We start from the raw sequence: 24098 nt of genomic DNA on the forward strand, positions 1-24098 counted from the left end.
TGTATTTTTATTTATTTTTATTTTTTTTATTTTGAATTTATTTTATTTTTGTCTGCATTGGGTCTTCTTTGCTGCGCACGGGCTTTCTCTAGTTACGGCGAGTGGGGGCTACTCTTGGTTACGGTGCACAGGCTTCTCACTGCGGTGGCTTCTCTCGTTGCAGAGCACGGGCTCTAGGCACACGGGCTTCAGTAGTTGTGGCACACGGGCTCAGTAATTGTGTCTCACGAGCTCTAGAGCGCAGACTCAGTAGTTGTGGCACACAGGCTTAGCTGCTCCGCAGCATGTGGGATCTTCCCGGACCAGGACTCGAACCCACGTCCCCTGCATTGGCAGGTGGATTCCCAACCACTGCGCCACCAGGGAAGCCCTATTACATGTATTTTTAAATGGAAACTTCATCAGTCGTTACTGTAGCTAGGAAACGGCTAAGATTTGCCATAAATAGAAGGTTCTGGAAGTTAAGCTGTATGGAGAGCAGAAGGATGCTGTTACGTCCTGGCATGACGTCCTTGCCAGCTGAGGGCATTGAAGGGGGTGTTGGTAGGTGTTAGAGATGTGACAGACACTCTGGCACCAAACTCGGGTTTCTCCTTTATACCAGGGTTTCTCAGCCTCGGTGCTGTTGACATTTGGGTCCTGGGTCATTCTCTGGCAGAGACTGTCCTGTGCTCTGTGGGATGTTGAGCAGCCTCCCTGGCCCCTGCCTACCAGGTGTCAGGAATGTCCCTTGCTGCAATTGTGACAACTGAAGACGTCTCCAGACACAGCCAGGCGTCCCTTCAGCTGCAAGCATTGTGCCATCAGAGGCCTGGCCATCCTCCCTTTTTTTTTAGCCGTTTTCCCCAGATTTGCCTATTTAAAGATTATAACAGTAACGTATGCTTATAGTAAAATGTTCTGAGTACACAGAATCTGTCAAGCAGAATGCTCCCAGTTCAGTCTCCTTTTCCAGAAGTGACCACTTCTGACCATGTGGGGTGTATTTTCTAGACTTTCTCCTGTATGCATTTGTTTTTTACAAAAATGCAGTCATACTGTACAAATATTATTTTGTAGCTTGTTTTTTTTAAAACAACTTATCGAGACATAATTTGCATACTATACAACTCACCCTTTTATTTATTTTTTTGTTTCTGTTTTAATAAATTTATTTATTTTGTTTATTTATTTTTGGCTGTGTTTGGTCTTCGTTGCTGCACGCGGGCTTTCTCTAGTTGTGGTGAGCGGGGGCTACTCTTCGTTGCAGTGAGCGGGCTTCTCATTGCGGTGGCTCCTCTTGTTGCTCTGGGCGCACAGGCTTCAGTAGTTGTGGGACGTGGGCTCAGTAGTTGTGGCTCACAGGCTCTAGAGCACAGGCTCAGTAGTTGTGGCGCATGGGCTTAGCTGCTCCGCGGCATGTGGGATCTTCCCGGACCAGGACTCAAACCCGCGTCCCCTGCATTGGCAGGCGGATTCTTAACCGCTGCACCACCGGGGAAGTCCCCAGCTCACCCTTTTAAAGTGTATAATTCGGTGGTATTTACTATATTCACAGAGTTGTATAGCCGTCACTACTGCCTTACCTCCAGAACTTTTTTGTCATCCCCAAGAGAAACCCTCTACCCACTAGCAATCACTCCTCATTCCTCCCCCAGCCCCTGGCCACTGCTCATCCACTTTCTGTCTCTTTGGATTTGTCTGTTCTGGACATTTCTCATAAACAGAATCAGACACTATGCGACCTTTGGTGCTGGCTTCTTTCACTCAGCATCATGTCTTCAAGGCTTGTCCAGGTTGTCGTATGAATCGGTGCTTTATTTCTTTTTATGGCTGAATAACATTCCACTGGATGGATGGGATCATATTTTGTTTAGCCCTTCATCAGCTGATGGACATGTGGGTTGTCTCCGCCTTTTGGCCGTCATGAATGATGCTGCTGTGAACATTTGTGTGCAAGTCTTTGTGTGGATGTATGTTTTCATTCCTCTTGGTTGCAGTTTGCTTTTTAATTGAATTTAAATTAATTTAATTGTAAGACTTTTTTAGAGTGGTTTAAGGTTCACAGCAAAATTAAGAGGAAGGTATAGAGGTTTCCCATATGCCCCCTGCCCCACACATGTGTCATTTTCTTTTCTTACTGCACCATGATGTGGAGTCTTTCCAGGTCAACACCTACAGATCTCCTCGTGGCTCGTGGGGCTTCTTTGCAGTTTTCCCACTAGCTCCTCATGGGCTTCCATTTATTTCAGTCAAAGCCACGTCCCCTCCTCCCCCACCCCTTGCCTTTCCCCTATTTCCCAGTGTCCATCTGACCTAGGCCTTGCAAAGACCCTCGTCCACGGCTCCTCTGTGACAGCAGAGCCTGAGGGGAGCCTGGACGGGACTCCTGCTGCCGTCAGCTGCTGCTCTCTCTCCTGACCTGGCTGCCTTTTTCCCTAAGAAAGCCTCACTCCCTGCATTAAAAATAAGTGTCTCCTGGGACTTCCCTGGTGGTCCAGTGGTTGAGACTCCAAGCTTCCACTGCAGGGGCGCGGGTTCGATCCCTGGTCAGGGAACTAAGATCCCGCATGCTGCCTGGCGTGGCCAAAAACTAAAAAGCGTCTCCCTCAGACTCTCTGGGAGGGTGGAAGTCTCTGTCCTCTCCCCGCATGCTTGGCTCTGGGGCGTGACTCATGTGCCAAGCTCTGGGGAGCAGGAGTCTGGGAGGAGGTGGTCCTTGCTCCCTAGGTCCCTGTACTCCCAGGGTTTCCCCCCCACCCCTAGGCCCTGGTGTCTGGGGAGAGCGGGGGTCATGGTGCCCTGTCGTCTCCACCTCTGTCCCTGGCTCAGCACCGTGTCTTCTGTTGGGTTTGCAAGTCTGTTGGACAAATGTCACGTGTAGTGTGCTGCCCTGTGGTCTGGGCACTGAATGTTCGTGGGAGGCGCCGGGAAGGCTGCTGCGGCAGAGCCTTCAAAGTGGTGTCTGTGTCGGGACTTCTTTGGTTGCAAGTGACAGAAACACCTTAGTCTGGCTTAAGAAAAGAAAATCAGGAACTAATTGGCATAGATTCTGAAAAGGCTGGGTGTCTGCAGGGGCCCGTGTCATCAGGAAGGGTGTGCTCCTGCTGAGCTGGCCTCGCTCTCTGCTGGGGCCCTGCAGACCAGTGAGAGGTGCGGTCCCCGCCTGCGCCCCAGAGTGCTCAGGTAGACATACCATCCTCTGGCCAGGCCACACAGTACCAGGGTAGGAGAGAAGTTGTTCCCACATTTCCTCAGGGAAAGTCGGGGTGCTGCCACCTGAAAAGTGGGACAACAGTCATTTGCACCTTTGCAGTAGGGTTTGGACAGGAGGCCCCAGGTGGGTCAGGCTTGATAAGAGCAGAGTCTCCAGGACAGAAGTACCAGCGGCATCCAGGAAGCAGTGATGGCCTTTCCCAGGAGCTAGGAGGACACAGGTGGGCGAGGCCTGGAGGCAACCCTGGCTCTGTCGCTCTGTCTATGAAGCATCCAGCAAGTTATGCCACCTCTGCGAACCTTGCTTTCCCATCTGTCAGCTGGAAATAGAAACAGTCCCTCCCTCGCAGGTGGCCGCAGGGGTCCATGAGGTCGGGGTGCAGGGTGCTTACTTAGCCAGGCTGTCCATCGTGAACCCGACGGCCAGCCGGGCAGGAGCCCCCGTCACACCTCCCCAGACCAGTGTCTTTTATTCCACCCGTCAGCTGGTGCTGAGGCCGCACTCAGCGTGCAAGAGAGAAAGAAAATGCAAATCACTGGCAGCTCCTCAGAGCAGCCAAGTCACCACGTCAGTGCTGACGACTATATTTCAGCAACAGGCCGGAAGCGTGGGGGTGGCAGGGCCCGCACTGCTCCCCGTCCAGCTCTTGTCACCTGAATAGCTCCCCTCCTGGGCCTGATTACAGCCCGGGAAGGGCAGCACCTGCTCATCACAGCCACCTCAGCTTCGTCATCGTCGTCATCGTCATCATCGTCATCGTCACCGTCGTCACCGGGGTAACTGCGGGATGGTCGTTGGCAAGATGGCTCCCTGTTCCCTGGCTCGGTGTAGGGAGGGCAGAAGCAGGCCTGTGGGAGGCCCCTGGCCCCGGGATAGCTGTAGAGGATGTGTGACTCCTGTCTCGGGTGGTCACCCCCCCACCCCGTGGGGCACCCCAGAGCAAGGCAGGAGCAGGGAAAGCGGGTCCCGCCCTCTCCCAGGTCCAAGTTTTGGTGGTGCAGCCCTTCTACCCTGAGGCTGTGGGTCCTGGGTAGGCCTGGACACCTCTCCGCGTGTGGATCTGTGCGCACACGTTCCTACCAAGCCCCGTGCCCTGGAGTCCCTACCCGACGTGGTCCTCCTGGGCCAGTTCCCTCCTCGGCTCCCGCTGCCTGAACACAAGCAGCTCCAGTGGCTGGTGCTCACTGCGTGCTCTCTCGGCCGCCTGCTCGGAACTTTTGCGTTAGGATCGGGACCTGATGCTCAGGTTGTAGAGCCAGACCCGAACCTGGCAGTGCTGAGTATGCCCTGTCCCAGCACTGGCCCCGGCCCGGCCCTGCCGCCCACCGATGGCCAGGGACCCGCTGGGCACCCTTCCCGTGGTGGGTGTGTTTGGCTGAGCGCCTCTGCCCCGCAGGCTCTGTGTGACCTCCCCGCGGTCCCCACTGGTGAGCAGATGTGGAAGCTGCACCTGAGTGGACACGTGGGGAGGAGCGAGGCCTGCAGCCAGTGGGCAGCGGGGATCCCCGGAGGGACTTAAGCAGGAGGAGAAGGAAAAGTGAGAGGAGGTTTCTCCGTGAGCTCGGACAAGCCACGTGGTCTCTCCTTCACGTTGGTTCCATCTTTGTTGGGGCCGAGCTGGGTGCCTTTCTTCGCAAGGTTAGACGCGGGATCTCCGTGGGACCCGGCACTCCCGTGCCTAGGGGTCCACCCAGCAGAGTCCAGCAGAGGCAGCCCCGCTCAGCACAGCCGAAGTGGGGCCTGGTGTCTGTGAGCAGGTGAATGGGTGACAGTGAGGTCTGGCCAGACAGGGAGTGCTACTCGGCCTTAAGGGGGAGGCGCCTGCAGCGTGATGATTCTGCCTGAGAGACACCAGACACAAAAGACAGATACTGTGTGCATCCATTTCTGTGAATGTCCAAGGGTCGGCCCATCTACAGACGCAGCAGCATGGAGGTTCCAGAACTGGGCTGGGCTGGGAGGCCCGCTGAGGGCTGGCGAGGACGTTCCAGGAAAGATGGTGCTGATGGTCGCGTGACCGTATGGATGTACTTAATGACACTGAGTTACACTTAGAACACAAATGTGCCCTTTTAATCTGCTTTACCACAAAGAAGAAAAGGGTGCCTGTCTTGCCTCAGCTCTGTCACCTCGACGCCTCCTACTCATCCCATCCGCTCCCTCCAGCTCAGTCTGACTGTTGTCACCTCCTTTTCTCCGCAGCTGAACTTTGACCTGGACCGGGGCATGTTTCCAGTGGTCATCCAGGCTGTGGTGGATGAGGGGGATGGTGAGTGGCCTTTCCCTTCGGTCTCCCTTCCAGGCGTGCACACTTGGGAAGAGGCCCTTCTCACCCCAGTCAGCCGGGTCCGGGGATCTCAGTCCAGAAACAGCGGACGACGTCGGCTCAGCCTGCTGGGCGGGCTTGGGGCCGAGGGGCTCGGGCGCCGAGCGCTCCGTCTCCTGCTGCTGGTGCCGTCCCTGCGCCCCTGTGGCAGAGCCTGGCTCTCGCGGCGCTGACAGTGGCAAGACAGGCCTCCGGTGCTGGTGTCCACCCTGCAGTGGAACGATGAAGGCTGCCGGTGCCACGCTGACCCCTCGCTACCTGCCTCCTCCTGCCAGTCCTGCTGGCCTCTCCTTGCCCCTGCTGTGGGCTGTGGGGTCCCGGGCGAGGGTGCAGACACCGGAGCACTGCCCGGCCTAGGCTTGTCCCCATGCCGAGTGAGACGGGAGCAGAGCCAACCGTGAGCAGCCAGCAGTGGCTGCTTTGGGGCCGGGTGAGGTGCGCAGGTCGGAGGGAGCTGCAGGCAGAGGAGGGCGAGGCAAGGACAAGACCTCAGTGGGTCCTCAGAGGACCAGGCCCTGCCTGCAGGCTGAGAGCTGGGGACGTGCCAGCTGGAAAGAGGAGGCCTGAGGCGGGGGGCCAAGGGTGGTGGAGGCCGGCTCTGACCACTCTCCTCTCTCCCGGGCAGGTGTGGAAGTGACCGGCCACGCCCACGTGCTCTTGGCCGCCTTTGAGAAGGTAAGTGCCATCTTGCTCCTGATCGTGTAGCCGACTCCTCATCTGTCGTCGTATCCTTCATGCAGTAGGTGCCCAGTAAATGCTGGTGGGGTGGACGAGGGTCTGCCACCTGCCTAGTACGGTCCTAGACGTGACATACATACTCTCCTGGGGTCCCCGAGTTGGGGGTGCCCCGCATATAAAGAGACCATTTACATGGAAGGATTCATTTACTACTACCTTTTTAGTGTTACGTGTATTTGAACTTAGGTGTTTGCCCTTTTTTCCACCAGACCTGAGTCCCCAGGCCCCTGACTGTCCATGATTTGTGGCCGTGTTTATGGTGTGTGGTGGGGGTGTTGGCTGGTGGTGAGGACAGTCAGCCCCACCACTTACTCTGCATTAGGGTGTCTCGGGTTCTAGGGATGGTCCTCTCACCGGGGTCCAGACAGTTCCATGCGTCCGTCCATGCAGCGAGCGAGGGCCAAGCTGTGTTGGGACAGGGTCCCTGGTCACTGAGAGCCCTGCCAGAGAAGTGGGGTGTGTCCCCTATTTGAAAAGGCTACGGCTGATCCCCACCTTGTAGTGTTCCTTGATGTTGGTCGGCACTGTGCAGTTGTGCTTTTAGCACCGGCCTGTGGCCCAGGTGGACGAGGAGCAAGGACCTCACGAGGAAACCAGTCTCAGACCGCTTGTTCTGGACGTCCTTCCAAGCCCTGGCTTCCTCAGCCCCGGGTGTACCTGTAACCCCGAAAGCCTTAAGTGCAGAGCCCATCTCCTCCCTGTGATCTGGGTCTTTCCAGATGCCCCAGGGGGTCCGTGGAGCTGGGCCTGAGGCCCCTCTGGCGACGTTGGGTCTGTGCTCTCCCTGGCCTCCTGGGGCCGTGGTGGAGGTGGCCCTCTCCATCTCTGGGCTCACCAGCTGTGCTCCCCAGGCCGGCCTTGTTGGAGGAGATGGTGACTATTTACCATCTGTGTGCTCTGGCAGGGCGATGGGCCGTCACTGGCAGACACTCCATTCTGTGCTTCCAGTGTAGAGTCCAGTGAGAAACTACCTTATTTTTGGAGTGCAGCATGCTAGAAACTTCTGTCAGAACCCATCAGCCTTACAGAAAATGCCAGGTGCTGGTCTCAGTGGACTCAGAAGGGGTATTTGGTGAGCGAGAGTTCAGATCTGGTACCGTGCTTAACTGTGTGGACTCGGAGCCGTGTGCCTCCCCAGGTACCACCAGACGCATTTGCTCTATCTTGTTCTCACGGCTCTCAGAGCTTTGGGCCTTCCTGGTACGTAAGGCAGTGACGTCCTTGTGCTGTCTTCGCGATTCGACCAAGCCCTTTGAGGGCTGGAGCCATCTGTCTTAGTTCTTGTCATCCAGGTGCTGCTTCTTGCAGCTGGGGAGGCACCTATCCATTGTCAGAACTTGGCTGATGGTGGTGAACTTGAGTGTTCTTGAGAACGAGCCAGGGAGAGTTGGGTTTTGTAGGTCAGGGTGGGACCCAGGAGGCGATATTTTTAGAAGATTTTCTGGGTAGTTTCGAAGCCAGGTCAGAGGACCACAGTTGGAGGATCCCTGGCCTGTCTCTTGAGTCTTTGTGTGGCCCCTTGTTTTTTCAGCCGTAGATGTGGGTTGACCGACGACGGGCCTTCAGCATGGCCGAGTTAACCTCTCTGTCCTTCTTCCCTGCAGCACGTCGACGGCAGCTTCTCTGTGAAGCCTTTAAAGCAGAAGCAAATCGTAAGTCCATCAGAGGAAATAACCGTGAGCCCTTTTGATTTAAAAGACAGGCGCACACATGTGACCCAGTGGTCTCTGTGGATTATTCTCCCTGGGCCACCATGGCCACTGTGGAAGTAGCTGGTGACACCACTACTGTGGGCCCTGGGCTCCGGGAGTCAGGGTCGGGGTCACTGGGTGTGTCTGTGTGTACTGCATACCCACCACGTACCTGCATTGACCATCGTAGCCAAACCTTGTCCAGCTTGAACCGAGTGAGTGTTCAGTAAACAGTGAGTGTTCAGTGAATGAATGGACAGATGGAGGAAGAAGGGAAGGAAGGGAGGGAGGGATGGAGGAAGGGAGGGAGGAAAGAAGGGAGAAACACTGCAGCCTCCCCTCCTCCTCACAAATTGCTGAAATCACCTCTGTGTTGGGCAAAGACTTAGATTGACTTAATCCATATTTGAGAGAAGGATGGAATATCTTGGAACCAATGGGAGCTATAGACCAGTACAGCCTTTCTTTGGGGTCCGTAATTCCATGGTCTATCACCAGGAAGAATTATCCCTGGTGGCCTCCGACTTAGGTACGTTCTGTGAGGATTTAGCGGACAGGGTCCCCTGAAATGAGCCTGGAGACTGATTTAACAGCGGCCATGGTGGGGTCTGTCTCCAAAGCTGTGATTATCAGATTATCCTGTGTGTAGCTGCTCAGGTGTGTCAGCCACAACCCGGGAGTGGTGTTGCTGAGTTTTTTAAAAGAGGGGTTGAGAGAACTCTGGCAGGTGCAACACCTGGAGGTGGCAGGAGGGCAGGAGACCCCAGTGATGGTCTGGGCACTTGTTTCAGGAGAGCTGACCGGCAGGGCCGTGGCTCTCAGGAGGAGTATCTAGCCAATAAACTGTGGTCAGCTCGAGGCCTGACTCTGGTCACTCTTGTGGGGCTGGTGACAGGAGGGTCCAAGGTCGTTTTCCTCTGGGGTTGGGCACAGTAAGGTGGGCAGAAGATGTGGTCGCCAGGTCCGGGTAGAGCTTGGCTCCACGCCCTCCGGGGCAGGCAGAACCTGGGCCCAGCCCAGTGTCCTTGATACCAGTCGGCTGGGCAGGTGACGGTTCTCCCTGCCTGTCTCCAGTAGTGCCTGCTCCCTGGGGGTGGGGCTACACAGAATCGCCAACCACACCTGCCCCCAGGACCCGAGCCCGGCACCTGGGAGGGGTTGTCGGGAAAGGTGGGTGCAGAGGAGCCGTTGAGTTGGGAGCAAGTGCCCAGACACCTCTCTGCTCTCCAGGTGGACCGGGTCAGCTATCTGCTGCAGGAGATCTACGGCATTGAGAACAAGAACAACCAGGAGACGAAGGTGCGTGCTTGTGGCACCAACGGGCCAGGCTGGCCGTGCTCCCCTGTGCTCCTCCCAGCTGCTCGGAGGCAGGCCTGTGGGTGACCTGCTTGGGGCCCCTGTCCTGGCCAGGGCCCTGCAGGTTGGTGGCAGATGAGCCAGTTCCCTGCTGAGCCTTCCCCTGGAGACTCCAGGCCCCCAGACTCCATCATTTTTCCTTAATTTCTAGAGTTAGCAGAGTCTGTGGGACATTGTCCTTTTTCCAGCAAATTCACTGGCTTGTTACCATCACTGGGCAGCTGGCCATCAGGGCAGCATGGGGATGCCGGACCCCCTCCTGCTGCCCCCTTCCCCGGTGCAGCCTTGGCCTTTCCCTTCTCTCATCAGCAGTTGAGCCCGCGCTGCACCCGTGGGCCGGCTCGCCTTCCAATGCCTGTGACAGGAGCCTGGTGGTCCACAGAGCCAAGGTCTGGCACAGCCAGGGAATTAGTCCATGCCTTTGTCATTGTCTGAAGACACAAATGAAACTGCTGCCTTTTTTAAAAACCTCTGGGGTCTCAGGCCAGCTTCCGTGGTGGCTGGAACTGGCTGGATGCCAAGTGCTTTCTGCCCAGGTCATGTTTCTGCATCAGAGGTCATCTGACTTCTCATAGAGGGCCTGGTAGTTAATGCTGTCGACCTCTATGGCGTCTGTCACTTCTGTTCATCTGTCTAGCACTGCCGGGATCATGCAGAAGCAGCCACAGACATACAGAAACACAGGGGCAAGGCTGTGTTCTGGTAACACTTTGTTTCAGAAGCAGGCAGCAGGCTCGACTTGGCTGATCCCTGTTTTAGGCTGTTGCTACCTCTTGATCCAGAAGCTAATTTTGTTTTCCAGAAGGTGCCATTACTTAAGGAAAACATTTCAACAAGTTAGACTTGCCTGATTTATTTGGGGGGGGGGGGCGCACTGCACAGCTTGTGGGATCTTAGTTCCTCGACCAGGAATGGAGCCCAGGCCCCAGCAGAGAAAGCACAGAGTCCTAACCATTGGACTGCCCGGGAACTCCGTTGCCTTGTTTTTGTTGTTGCTGTTTTAAGCAAGTAAATGGGCAGCCTTGGCAGACGCGAGTCTTCCCACATTTCCTCTTTGGTTCTGGGGAGTAGGAGACCCAAGATCTCTCGATTTGGGGAGGTGTCTTGGGCTAGGTGGGCGTCCTGCTCTTTGGTGATCTTTCTCTGCCCCTGGGGCTTCCCTTTGCCACCGCAGCCCCCAGGGGAAGTGGGAACAGGAAGGCCCCTGGCCTCTGGCCTCGGGAGCCACTGACCCTGGGACCCTCGGTGTACCCATAGCCCTCAGACGAGGAGAACAGCGACAACAGCAACGAGTGTGTGGTGTGCCTGTCGGACCTACGGGACACGCTGATCCTGCCCTGCCGCCACCTGTGCCTCTGCAACTCGTGCGCCGACACGCTGCGCTACCAGGCCAGCAACTGCCCCATCTGCCGGCTGCGTGAGTGGGACGGGCGGGCGGGTGGGCGGGGAGACGGGCACGGTGGCAGACGTGGGCAGGGACATCCGTGGCGATGGGGTGGCGCCGTCTGCCTCCGGGGAAGTCAGATGCAGGGCAAGTATCCAGGAGGGGCTGCGGGGCAGTGTGTGGGGTGAGCTGCACAGAAGTGATCAGCAAGTCAGATCTTTATTTCAAAGAGTATGTGGGAAATATTTTGATAAAAAATTATAATAAAATGAAAAGTGTGGTGGGTGTAAATGATCAAGGAGTTAAATTTGGTTTCCTTGAGCATCTGGACTTTCTCAGTCAAAAGTTGTCACGTTGGGGGAATTCCCTGGAGGTCCAGTGATTAGGACTCCGCGCTTTCACTGCAGAGGGCCCAGGTTCGATCCCTGGTCGGGTAACTGAGATCCCACAAGTGGCGCATACGGCGTTAAAAAAAAAAGTTGTCATGTTGGGCCTAATTCTGAACAAAATATTCATCCTCCAATAGAGAGTAAACATTCTCAGGTTGTAGGTCCTGCTGGTGGGTCAGCAGTCCTGGGCCCGGTTCCTGCTGGTCCTGGCAGGGACTGGGTGTGAGCGTCAAGAGCACCCTCCTATGGGAGCTGCAGGACATTTTCTCTGAGGAGATAAATGACAGCTTTTTTTTTTTTTAGCATAGACAAAGACTGTCAGATTTACTGTCACATTCAGAAATAATGTATTGGTCGATTTAAAACTCCAAGTGTGAAAATATCTCTTTATTGCTACATTTAGTTCTTAGGTTCATGACTGTTCACTATAAAACTCTCTTTTGTTGAGTAGTCTATGGCTACATTAAAATTATGCTTCACAGCAATTAATCAATATACATGGCCTTGGGAAACCCTGGGGGAGAAAAAGAAAGTGTGTTTTAAAAATAATAAAGCTTAGGGAGTTCCCTGGTGGCCTAGTGGTTAGGATTCCCGGCTTTCACTGCCGTGGCCCAGGTTCAGTCACTAGTTGGGGAACCAAGATCCCGAAAGCTGCACACCGAGGCAGAAAAAGACAAAAGAACAAAGCTTAGGTTTATCATTTTGTTTAATGCAAATTGATCTTTGTAATAAAGTGTTCTTTGCCCTGTGTTTAGCATACTCAAAAACCTAACTTAGATTCAGTGAGTCTCTGTTGGTAACATGTTATTTTACTTTGTTTCTCAGTTTGATTTCTTTAGTTGTTTTTAGTGAATTGCATTCCAGGTTAAAGGTATTCCGTTGTTAGTATATACAGTAAGAGGAGATAAAGGGAGGGCATTTTGAAGGCATTTGTTCTAATTAAATCGTATTTTCATTTTCAATAATAAGTTAATACTCTTTAATATCTCATGGACTCTTACTTCACAACCAACTTACTTTCACAAAGCAAATTCTTTATGCATTTGAAAACTAGAATATAATTGTGGTTATCTATTTCATCAGCTATATTTGACTGAGTAAAATTCCTTGTATCTGAGAATTACTGTCTTCAGGAAATCATTCTTACTATTTGATTCCAAGAAGGTGTCGTGCTTCCTTTGAGCTTCTGGCTTACTACCGGGAGGAATCTATTCATGTTGTTTCTGTTCTTTTTTTTTTTCCCTTTAACCTTATTTTTAAATTTTTTATTTCTTCTAGTTTTATTGAGATATAATTGACATACAGATCTGTATAAGTTTAAGATGTATAGCATAACGATTTTTTTTTTTTTTTTTGCGGTACGCGGGCCTCTCACTGTTGTGGTCTCTCCCGTTGCGGAGCAACAGGCTCCGGATGCGCAGGCTCAGTGGCCATGGCTCACGGGCGCAGCCGCTCCGCGGGATGTGGGATCCTCCCGGACCGGGGCACGAACCCGTGTCCCCTGCATCGGCAGGTGGACTCTCAACCACTGCACCACCAGGGAAGCCCAGCATAATGATTTGAGTTACATACATCACGAAATGAATATCACAATAAGTTTAGTGAACATCCGTCATCTGATATAAAGAAATGATAGAAATTAAAGAAATTAAAAAAAATTTGTGTGTGTGTGATGAGAACTCTTAGGGTTTTCTCCCTTAACAACTTTTATGTATAACACACAGCAATGTTAATTATAGTTATCCTGTTGTACGTTACATCCCTAGTACTTATTTATCTTGTAACTCGAAGTTTGTACCTTTTGACGGCCTTCATCTAATTCCGCCTCCCCCCTCCCCACCTCTGGTGACCACAAATCTGATCTCTCTTTCTATGTGTGTGTATATTTGTTTTTGAAGTGTAACTGACCTACAACACTGTGTTAGTTCCTGTTATACAACATAATAATTATTTTCTGTACATTTCAAAATGATCATTACAGTAAGTCTAGTTATCGTCTGTTACCATACAAAGATATTGCATAGCTACTGACTATATTTCCCCACACTGTACATTTCATACCCGTGACATTTATTTTGCAGCTGGAAGTTTGTACCTCTTCATCTCCCTCACCTATTTCTTCCTCTCCCCACCCACTCTCATCTGGTAGCCAGATGTTTGTTCTCTGTATCTATAACTCTTGTTTCTGTTTTGTTATGTTTGTTCATTTATTTTGTTTTTTAGATTCCACATGTACGTGAAATCATACAGTATTTGTCTTTATCTGACTTACTTCATTTAGCATAATACTCTCTAGGTCCATCCATGTTGTTGCAAATGACAAGATTTTATTCTTTTTTTATGGTGTATATACATATACAATAGTCCATTGTATATACACCACATCTTTATTATCCATTTGTCTGTTCATGGGCACTTTGGTTGATTCCATATCTTAGCTATTGTAAATAATGCTGTAGAGAACATAGGGGGTGCATCTATCTTTTTTTTTTTTAAATAAATTTATTTATTTATTTATTTATTTTTGTATGTGTTGGGTCTTCGTTGCTGCGCGTGGGCTTTTCTCTAGTTGCGGCGAATGGGGACTGCTCTTCATTGCCGTGCTTGGGCTTCTCATTGCGGTGGCTTCTCTTGTTGCGGAGCACGGGTTCTAGGCGTGCGGGCTTCAGTAGTTGTGGCTCACGGGTTCTAGAGTGCAGGCTCAGTAGTTGTGGCGCACGGGCTTAGATCCGCAGCATGTGGGATCTTCCCGGACCAGGGCTCGAACCCATGTCACCTGCATTGGCAGGCAAATTCTTAACCACTGCGCCACCAGGGAAGCCCCTCTGCCCATTTTTTAATTGGGTTGTTTGTTTTGATGTTGAGTTGTATGAGTTCTTTGAATATTTTGGATTTTAACCCTTTATCAGATATATTGTTTGCAAATATCTTCTCCCATTCAGTAGGTGGACTTTTCATTTTGTTGATAGTTTCTTTTGCTGTGCAAAAGCTTTTTAGTGTGATATAGTCCCATTTGTTTATTTTTGCTTTTGTTTCCCTTGCCTGAGGAGACATACCCCTCAAAATTTTACTGAGACTGATGTCAAAAAAAAATACTGCCTTCAACTCAGAAACGTGGCTTGTCCTGGGGTTGCTGCGGGGTGGGTGGGTGGTCAGTGTCCCCGAAACTTGGAGGGTCTCAGTGGTGCTGCCCCTTGCCTCACATGACCCTGTCCTTCCACCACAGCTTTCCGGGCCCTTCTGCAGATCCGGGCAGTGAGAAAGAAGCCAGGAGCCCTGTCCCCCATCTCCTTCAGCCCCGTTTTGGCCCAGAGCATGGACCACGATGAACATTCTGTAAGTGCCTCTTCCTTCCTGCATTGGAGGGTGTGGGGGTAGAGACAGGAGGGGCCTGGAGGAAGCCCCTGCCTACTGTGCAGGGCCCGCCTTCATGTTAGGACAGTGCCTGGCTCCTGGTGGGGCTGGTCTGGTGGGAGCCAGTAGGAAGCTTCTCAGGAAGCCCTGGAGGTGTGGCCAGGAGGAGGCTGCCCAGGCTCTGCCCTCAGGGTGGTGCCAGGCCAGGACCCAGACTATCTTGCCAGCACCCCTGCCTGCCAGCTCTCTGGGCCTCTGGCTCACCTGCCTGGTCCCGACGGGCAGCTGTGAAGATGCGTGGGTGATCCAGGCTGGGCCCAGTGAGCTCTGGCTGCCGGATGGCATTGCTTTTGCCAATAGCAAGAGCCTAAGATGCAGGTGACCCTTCGCTGAGTCTGAAGGGTCGTGGTGTCGTCACCTCTGCTCCACCAAGGTGACCTTGAGAGAGAGGTGGGCAGAGACAGAGATGGGGAGGGAGAGACACAGAAATGCAGAGACATGGAGAGACAGATACGGAGAGAGAGAGAGAGAGAGAGACAGATGGGGATGAGGTTCAGAAGGGAGATGCTGAGAGATGGGCAGACAGGGAGACACAGAAAGAGATGTGGAGAGACACACAGACAGGGTGGGGTTTAGGGGGTCGCTGAGGTGGGCAGGTCGGGGCAGAAGGACCGAGGACGGACAGGGGTAGGCCCGGCTCCCGGCTCCTGGGTCCCAGCTGGCTTTGAGCATTGTCAGCCAGTGAACCTATTTTCTGGGCTCTCAATTGAGGTTGTTTGGATCCAGTGATTCTTAGAGGCCCTGCCAGCTCTCTAAAAAGGAAAAAGCGGGCTTCCCTGGTGGTGCAGTGGTTAAGAATCCGCCTGCCAATGCAGGGGACACGGGTTCAAGCCCTGGTCTGGGAAGATCCCACATGCTGCGGAGCAACTAAGCCCGTGCGCCACAACTACTGAGCCTGCACTCTAGAGCCCACGAGCCACAATTCCTAAAGCCCGGGCGCCTAGAGCCCATGCTCTGCAACAAGAGAAGCCACCGCCATGAGAAGCCCACGCACCACAACGAAGAGCCCCCGCTCACCACAACTAGAGAAAGCCCACACACAGCAACAAAGACCCAAAGCAGCCAAAAATAAATAAATAAATAAATAAATTTATTTTTAAAAAAAGTAAAAACAAAAAGGAAAAAGAGCCAAAGCCCTCTGGATTGGCATACCCACAGAGGGCGCCTGCCCCAGGCCAGCAGGTGTGATGTGTTCAGCCCAGCATTTCTGAAAATTGGACCAATGTTTAAAAGTCTAGGAATTTTCCTTAAGACTCAGATTTCTGGCTTCTCTTTCAAAATCTGAAGGTGTGGTCTTGCTGCTGGATCAGGAGCAAGGCTGCCCCTCAGGTTGGGGTGCCCGTCACCCCACTTCTCCCGGGCCAGCCACACTGTTTAGCCTGTGAGGCCCATAGGCATCAGGGCTTCCGGCTCTGAAACCAGGCCCTCAGCCATTTAACAGTGGACTTGTTTTCAGAACAGCAAGTACTTTCTCCAGCACCATGTTTTTGGTGGAGAGAAAAACAGTACTGAGTTGTTCCTGACCCCGAGAAAGGAGCTTTGCTATTCCACGGAGGGTGGGCTCAGGTGGTGGGTTTTTATTGTCGCCTCTCCGGGTTTCTGCCCTGGCATCTGAGGGTCAGGCAGGATCCTCCCATGTTTATCCTTCTTGTCCGGAGAGCTGAAGTGCCTCCCACAGTGCAGGGCAGCCTGGGGCTTGGATGGTAAGCTCGCACTCCAGAGGGCCACCGCCTTCCTCTCTGGAGGTTACAGTCCCAATTAAGTGGCCCTTGTTCTCTGCCACATTCCCTGCACGAGCAATTTCCACGTAGTACTAGAGTCCAAATTGGGCATTTCCTCCAGTGAGTCTGTTAAGATCGCTGCAGAGTGGGGGTCATCGGGGGCTTTAGCCCCACCTTTAGGAGTTAGACTTGGTGATGAGTCAATGAGGCTGTGCTGGGACCTCCAGGTCCCTTCCCTGTGCCCAACCAGGCCTGCTTGTGGGGAGCGCTTGGCCACTGTCAACACCTGCCCTGGCCAGGACCTGCTGCTCAGGGTGACCCAGACCATGAGTGGCCGCTGCGGACGGGGATGGGCTCTTCCAGAGCTGCAAGGATGTGCAGGCGCAGCCAACCCAGGCCCAAGGCAGAACCCATGCTCAGCCAGGTCCCCACGATTTACATGCACGTAGAATTTGCGAAGCGCTGGCTCATGGCACACCTGGAGACCAGCAGACCAGGGAGACCCCAGCCAGCCAGCTCCAGCGCCGCATGGGGGGTGGCAGCGGTAAAATCTATGATTTTTATCTTGACAGTGTCCCTTTAAAAAATCAAAGTCGCACCCTGCCTCACTGGCCAGCAAGAAACCTAAAAGGGAAACAGTAAGTGTGTTTGGCCCTGTGGCTACGTCTTTGCCCTGTGCCCTGATTATTGTACCAGTGACAAGAATGGGAAGTCACTTTCACCCCAGGCTAACGTGTTCTGTTCATTTAATCTGTCAAATCCACTCTCCCCAGTCCCGGCGTCCCTGCCCAGGAAGGGAGTTTTGTGGAACAAGCAAAGCTCAAGGTCTGTCGGCAGAAAGCCCCGGGCGCCCCTTCTCGCCAGCTCTGCTTCTGCCCGTGGTCTCCTGATGCCCTGTTTCCCTTTTTTTTCTTGCTGGCAGTGGAATGACGGAGGCGGAACTAAGGCTGCCGCTCTTGTTGCAAACGTCCCTCGTGCTTGCTCGCCCTGCATCCCTGCTCTGCGGGCCAACACTTGAATTTCTCACGTTTTTCCTGCATCTCAGGGAGCAGACAGCATGTGGCGGCTGGGCCGGGCCTCTGCCTGGGGCCTCCGCTGAGCCCCGGGCCCCTTTGGAAAATGGTAGAGGGTTGGGGTCACTGAGGGTCAGCCTAGACAGAGAGGTTTTCTCCCTGTTTCGAGGGGCAAGGGGTGGCTTGGGACAAATGCAGGCACCGTGGTCCCAGGGAACCCAGGAGGTGCTTGCTGAGGACAGAGAGCACCACCTGGCTCCTCTGCCTCCCCCTGGTCCCTAGGGGTCACTCTGTCACCTCCCTGAAGGGCAGCTCCCTTCCTTCTCACAGGTCAGCCGGGCAGGCAGGAGTCCCATGTAGAGAGCGTTGCCCTTCACCTTGTTCACGAGAGTGAGGGCAGGCGGCTGCCCAACCCCCCGGCTTGGGAGGCCTAACATCTCCCTTTGCCTTTAACTCTAAAGCAAGACTCAACCTATTGATTGGATCTACTCCCAGAGAGGGTGAGACTGGTCCTGAGGAGGTGCCTGTTAGGCTCCCCGGAGCCCATATCAGCCCTGCAGTTGCTTGTCCGGCCCAAGGAGGATCTCTAGGCTGGGTCCCCGTGTCAGGCAGGTCCTCCTGGCCTAGGCCACACACTCCCACCGGCTTCTCCCGCCTCTGCCATGGCTTTGCTCCCCTCCTGCCCCTGCCCTTGCCCCCTCCTCTCACTAACACCTCTCTCACTCTCTGTGCCCACCAGGCGGGAGCAGAAAGCCAGGTAGGGGCTGGCCAAGGCCCTCTCTTCCTCCATCCTGGGCACCGAGTGGGCCAGTTGGGTGTCCTGGGCTGCAGCTGATGGCCGAGGGCGCCCTGGGCAGGGGTGTCCGGTGCTGCTCTGGAGTTCTTGGCGCCCCTCTGAGGGAGGGGGATATGAGTCTCTGGAAGGTGGAGTGGACAGGAGATGGTCAGAGAGCAGGTTCTGGGGAGCAGACCATCCCTGGGGCGCCAGGCCGGCGTCTGGGGCTCTGTGGCCCATGGGCAGTGGGCAGGGTGCCTGGCCGGCCCGTCCCTCACCTGCTCCTGTCCCTGCAGAGCTCCGACAGCATCCCACCTGGCTACGAGCCCATCTCCCTGCTCGAGGCGCTCAACGGCCTTCGGGCCGCCTCCCCAGCCATCCCCTCGGCCCCCCTTTATGAAGAGATCACCTATTCAGGCGTCTCAGACGGCCTGTCCCAAGCGAGTTGTCCACTTGCTGGGATCGATCGGATCATGGAAAGCAGCCTCCAGAAGGGCAAGCTGAGGAGCAAATCCCCCGACAGGTGAGACCACCGCCGGCAGCCCCCTGGGGAAGGTGTGCGGGACCCTCCAGGTACACCTCATCCACCTTGTTTGTGCCCCACGAGCCAGCCCTGGCCTTGCTTGGCGATTACAGGATCGTCATCACTGATGTAAGGGACTTTCGAGGGCCACATGCCCAGGGGCTGGGCAAGGGTCAGTCCTGGTCCTTTGGACACTTGGAGGTGCCAGCGAGCAGCCCTGCTGTGTTTAGTCTTTGCTCAGACGTGTGCTGGTTTTCTAGAAAAGTATAAAGAAGGCACAGGTTCTATAAAACTCCCACAGCCCCTGCGCCTTATACATGTGACAAAACAACTCCAAAGATACAAAAGGACGCATGGGTCTCTCCTGCTGTTGCTCAGCCCTCACCCCAAGCCTATACCATCGCGGTTCCCCTCTCCCCTGCACAAAGCGCCGTGTGCAGGCTGCAGGTGGAGGGCCACCTACTCCCCAGGCCTAGCGCACATTTGCTGGCCCAGCTGGGGCGTTAGCTTGGGTGGGGTTGGCGTTGCTCATCCTCTGTCCTCCGCCCACTCTGTCCCCAGCACCCTGCGGTCCCCATCGTCCCCCATCCATGAAGAGGATGACTCGGAGGCCCTGCCCCCGCCGAGCGGGGCAGGGGTGGCGCTGAGCAGCTCCCCCGAGGTGAGGCCCCTGCCCTCCCTCCTCAGGCATGCCATTGCCATTTGTCCTTCCATCCCCACGCTCCACCACTCCCTCGCGCTTGTTGACCTTGGCTGCTGTGACTTCCCCCAGCCTCCGTTTCCTCATCTGTCAGGTGGGTGCTGTTGGGTGGAGTCCAGCGAGGGCCGTAGGAGGAGCTGTGTGTGACACACCCAAAGGCGCCGCCTGTCCTGGACCCGACTCACCCTGTGTCCTCCCCGGCCACCTGCAGCCTGGTGCCCAGCTGTCAGCACCAGGGTCCAGGCATGTTTTTCTTTTGTTTCCTAGAGCTTTATAACGGAGGAGGTTGACGAGACTTCATCACTAAAGCAAGGTGAGCCCTCTCCTCCCTGAGGCCCTGGTGCTCCCTGCCCGGCAGGAAGCGGGGCCTCCAAGTCTCTTCCGGAGGTTCCTCCAAGCTGTGTTAGTTGCCCTCCTGGGACCACACACTTTGGTTCCTACACGGTCTCATGGAGGACAGCCCTGGGCCGCTCCTGGTTTTCCCTCCTTAACCGTCCATTTAGTGGTAGCAGCCCTTTTTCTTCCCGCCTGGATCATTCTGCCCATGGTCGGTGCTCCATGCTCCTGGGCTTGGGCTGTGCCCCTCCCTCCAGGGCAGGGTCCCACCGGGGTCTCTGGGCCTTGCCCAGGCCTGGGGTAGCCGATGGCTGGTGGGTGCGCAGCTCAGCCAGGCCCCTCCCCGGTGTGTTCCCTGTGTAAGGGGCCTGGTGCCCCTCCTGAGCAGAGGTTTAGCACTTGGCAGCCCCCTGGGGTCCAGTCCCAGCGCCGCTGCCGGCACTGGCTGTGAGTAGAGAGGTGACGGGAGGTGGGAAGACGCTGTTCCTCTGCAGTCCTGGTCTTTCCTCCCCGTGTCAGACAGATGAGGAGACTGAGGCTCAGGGTTGGTGTCGGGGGAGGCCCAAGGCCCTTTAGTTGAGAATGACAGAGCCAGGGGGTGGCCAAAGTGTGGTCAAGGCCCCCAGAGCAACCTGCAGCCACCCTGGTGCTGTGACCCCCTCCCTGCTGGGTGGCCCCTGGCCAGTGCTGCGCTGGGTGACCCATGTCTGCCTGTAGGCCGCTGGGCAGGGCCTTGGGCCTGGGCATGGTGCCAGGGTTAAGGTGTCCCCCAGGAGCATGGTGGTGTCACTTCCCACCCGGCGTGCAGGGCCAGGTCCCTCTGCCTCTCAGGCCTAAGCTTCCCCACCTTCCATGGCTGTGGCTCCTTCCCACCTGCACGTAGCATGTGCCAGGACTGGGGGCCCTCCGGAGGCCCTTTCACAGGATCCAGGTCCCTCTTCTGCCTGAGGGGATGCCCCCACAAGCACAGTGCAGGTCCCGGGCTGAGAACTGATGTGTGAGAGAGAGGACACCCCCCTGTTCCCCTTCATGTGAGCTCCCTGCTGCGGGCCTGGGGGTCAGAGGGCTGAGCACCCACCTGCCTGTCCAGGAAGATAGGAGACAGTCAGATCTATTACCATTCCATGTTGTCTTTTAAATGTGGGTATGTGATGTTTTTATGATAAAAAACAAAATAAAGCCCCACGCTGGTGGGTAGGAGAAAAGGAAAGAGAAAGAAAATAGACACCTACCTCTGGGTCCTGGGAGAGCAGAGGGGGAGTCAAGGGTGAGGTCTGGGCCCCAGGGTGGGGTCTGGGGTCCCAGACTCCTGCCTGCCGGTCCCCAACCTGCCCCTTCCTCTGCAGGGAGCCGGGTGCCGTCTATCGAGAACGTCCTGCAGGATGGCAGCCCCGAGCCCTGCAGCCGAGGCCAGCCCAGCGCAGCTGCAGACATCTACCTGCCAGGTAACGGCACTCGGCCGGTGGCGCTGGGAGCCTGCCAGGCCTGGGGGAAGCCCACTTCCCCATCCCTGGCTCTGAGCGCACGCTCCTTCCATTGACCCCCAAAGCACGGCCAGGCCCGGATTACACAGTCACCCTGCAGCCCCTGGTTCTTTGGGGCAGAGCCTGTGCCTGAGGCCCCTTTTCATCCCGGAGCCAGCTCAGCCTCAGGAAGGCAGAAAAGGCTTCTTGTTTAAGGCCAGGCGGGCAAATCTGGTCCCACTGCCACGGCTGTCTTCCTTCATCCCTGGACTGTGCTGGGCGCCCCAGCAGCCGGGCCTCTGCCCAGGCAGCTGAAGACGGAAACCTCCCCGCTGGCTGCAGGCCTGGCGAGGGCCAACAGGCTCCACCACTGGCCTGGGACTCACAGGCTCCCTGGTCCCGGGTGAAGCAGCACGTCCAGGCCAGGGCAAGGGACACAGGCTGGGGCACTAGGTGCCAGCGAGGCCCAAGGGCAGCAGGAAGGGGTCTTGCGTCTCCTCGCACCCCTTCCCAGGCCCCCACCTAGGGCCCTGTGGCCTTAGCTCTGCTCTCTGCTCCTCTGGGTCAAGTCCTGGGCTCCAAAGACGGGACGGGAGTTGGGGTCTCTCAGACGCTTGTGCCCAGGCCTGCTGGGACACCACCTGAGGTTTCCGGAATCAAGATAAAAAGCCACGTTGCCCTCAGAGCCTGGCTGCTTCCTCATGGCTGGGAAGCCCCTTCTCCTCACCCCTACCTGTCTCGGGAGCCACCACTGCCTGGTCCCCTGGCCTGGGCATTGGGGGAACTGTGATGTGCTTTGGTCTGGAAGGGCCTCTTGTTCCTGGGCTTCTGGACGAGCAGCGGCCTGTGCAGACAGAGGGTGTGGTTAGAGGACAGCGGGTCCCCAGGTGTGAGGAAGGAGGGCACTAGTTGGTTCGTTGACACACATGGGCCTACCCAAAGGAACCCCTGGGTGAAAGCTGTGTCTAGGACCTTAGATTAACACAGGATTCCAGAGGACTTAGTATATCATGAGGATGAAAACCTGGTCGGGGGCTGAGGGGCGGTCAGGAGAGGGACTCAGCTTCCTAGAGCCCTGAGTGAATCCTGACCCTGCAGGCAGCCCCTGGGTGTGGGTGAGGGCACCCTGAGTGCACGCAGCCTCTGCAGTGCCACCCCTCACTTCCCACGCCTCGAGTGGCCCATGGAGTGTCCAGGAGCTCAGGACAGGCCACAGCCAGCTGGCCCAGCCCACGGGTGAGAGCGGGACCTCTGGCTGTCTGGACCCCCCAGCGCATGTCTCGGGCCTTCTTTAGGTCCACACTGGGGGTGGAGGCAGTCGGCTTTGGAGGTGGTAGAGGAGAGGCCACAGAGGCCAAAAAGCTGGCTGTGGGGCCTGACTGGACAGCAGGGTGGGGCTGGTTCTCAATGCCAGAGCAGAGAGGAGGCTGCACGTGGGTGTCCTGTACCCCCTCCTCACAAGCATGGCTGCTTGTACCTGGGGGGCAGGCAGGGGTCCTCGTGGACACACACACCTCTGAGTCGTCCATTCCCACGCCTCTTCCTCTGTTCTCTCCGGGCTTTTTTGCTTAGCAGAGACCCTACACATCTTCCACATCAGTGTGTGTGTTTAAGAATGCACACACGCAGGGATCTCCATTCTTTTTAACAGCACCACGTTCTCTGGCTGGATGGAGCGTGATTCAGTGAATCTTAGTGTATCCCATAGATAGGAAGAAAGGAGATGGGGGCAAATCCATAAAATGGAGAAATCCTAGATGTCCGGCATCTCAGCAGCCCTGCAGGGTGGGGGCCCTTTCTGGGCTCCGCTGTGCCCAGCCTCCAGCCCTGCCCCAGCTACCTGCATCCTTCCCTGGGCTGGGTTCCTCTTCATTAGCACTGGGCCCAGAGCTGTTTCTCAGGAAGCGTTTTCAGCACGTGTCTCTTTTGTGTCAGCACATCGGTTTGTGTGGCATTTATTTCCATCATATCCCACCCCCACCCTGGCACCTTGTCCTAAAGCCAGTGCCTCTGCCCTGGAACGTGCCGGTCCCTCTGAGCGCTTTGCTAACCGAGCTTCCGTCTCTCTCCTCCTCTGCGCAGCCCTGGGGCCCGGCTCCTGCTCCGGTGGTTTAGAGAAGTAAGCTGGTACGTGACGCCTTCGCACGCGGGGCGGGGGCTCTGCGGGCGGCCTTGGCAGGGTGCTGGAGAGAGGGCCCCAGCCACCCTCCCTCTCCTGCTCCCGCTGGGGGTTCCTTCCCATTTTCCGGGCTCCTTCCACAGCCGTGTCTTCTCCGGGGCCCTGGATTCAGAATCCAGAGCGCTCCAAACACCAAGGCAGAGGTGCCCCTGAGAGGTGGTCCTTCGGGGTCTGATGCTGGCTTTTGGAACCAGAGGATTTCCCATCTGGACCAGGCAGCCCATTCAGGCTCTTGCAGCCTTGAGGGTCCCGGGATCAGTGACTCAGCCCTAGCTGAGACCCTCCCGTCGCTGACAACTAGCCTGTTCCCCCACCCACCTCTGGAACCTTCCGGAACACCAACATGCCCTGATGTCAGTCTGTGAGGCAGCTGCGTGAAGTGGTCTCCCCACCTAACAGGGAGGTGCCCTCTCCCTGGGCAACCCAAACAGACGTTTTACAGAAGACAGTTCTGCGAGCACCACTGGGAGGGGACGCGCTGGGGCCCCTGCCCCTCCCTCAGGTGACAGCAGCCTCACCAGCAAGTCTGGAGATAGAGAACCTGGCTCCTTCGGTGGCCCAGGGTTTCCAGACGAGTGTGGGTGGGGTCGCACCGCGCGCTGTGTCGGCCTTGTGGGACGCAGCCCTCCTCCCGGTCAGCCGTCCTGGACCCAGGCTGCGGGGTCCATCCACCCACTGCCTTCCCCCACAGACCTTTCTCATCTTCCTTGATCATTCCTTGTGACGAATCTTACTCTCTGCTGAAATAGGACCTGACACTTTTATTCTCATCCGTGGGAGATGTTGAGTGTTGCCACTTAGGTAAAACTTCCGGAAGTAGGAAACGGGTCAGACCCGGCTGCTAGGAATTGTATTTGTCCTGTGTGCTGTGTGGCAGAGCTGGCTTCCCACGTG

General features: G+C 55.6%; 1 protein-coding gene across 6 annotated transcripts in view; it reads left to right on the plus strand.

Moving 5' to 3' along the window:
• MGRN1 (mahogunin ring finger 1) overlaps nt 1–24098 on the plus strand; it is a 58123-nt gene that overhangs the window by 32953 nt on the left and 1072 nt on the right. For 3 of the 6 annotated variants that reach the window (XM_029221578.1, XM_029221579.1, XM_029221574.1), the window contains 11 exons: nt 5399–5465; nt 6148–6197; nt 7865–7912; nt 9182–9250; nt 10565–10724; nt 14307–14416; nt 16788–16853; nt 18300–18526; nt 19088–19187; nt 19494–19539; nt 20909–21007. In XM_029221578.1, the coding sequence (XP_029077411.1) occupies nt 5399–5465; nt 6148–6197; nt 7865–7912; nt 9182–9250; nt 10565–10724; nt 14307–14416; nt 16788–16853; nt 18300–18526; nt 19088–19187; nt 19494–19539; nt 20909–21007 (1042 nt within the window). Of the gene's footprint in view, nt 1–5398; nt 5466–6147; nt 6198–7864; nt 7913–9181; nt 9251–10564; nt 10725–14306; nt 14417–16787; nt 16854–18299; nt 18527–19087; nt 19188–19493; nt 19540–20908; nt 21008–23107; nt 23153–24098 lie in introns of all 6 variants that reach the window. The other 3 variants (XM_029221577.1, XM_029221580.1, XM_029221575.1) reach the window with 3 other exon arrangements.

Source organism: Monodon monoceros, unplaced genomic scaffold, assembly GCF_005190385.1.
Source record: "Monodon monoceros isolate NGI ecotype Baffin Bay Population unplaced genomic scaffold, NGI_Narwhal_1 Super_Scaffold_13, whole genome shotgun sequence".
Taxonomy (NCBI): Eukaryota; Metazoa; Chordata; class Mammalia; order Artiodactyla; family Monodontidae; genus Monodon; species Monodon monoceros.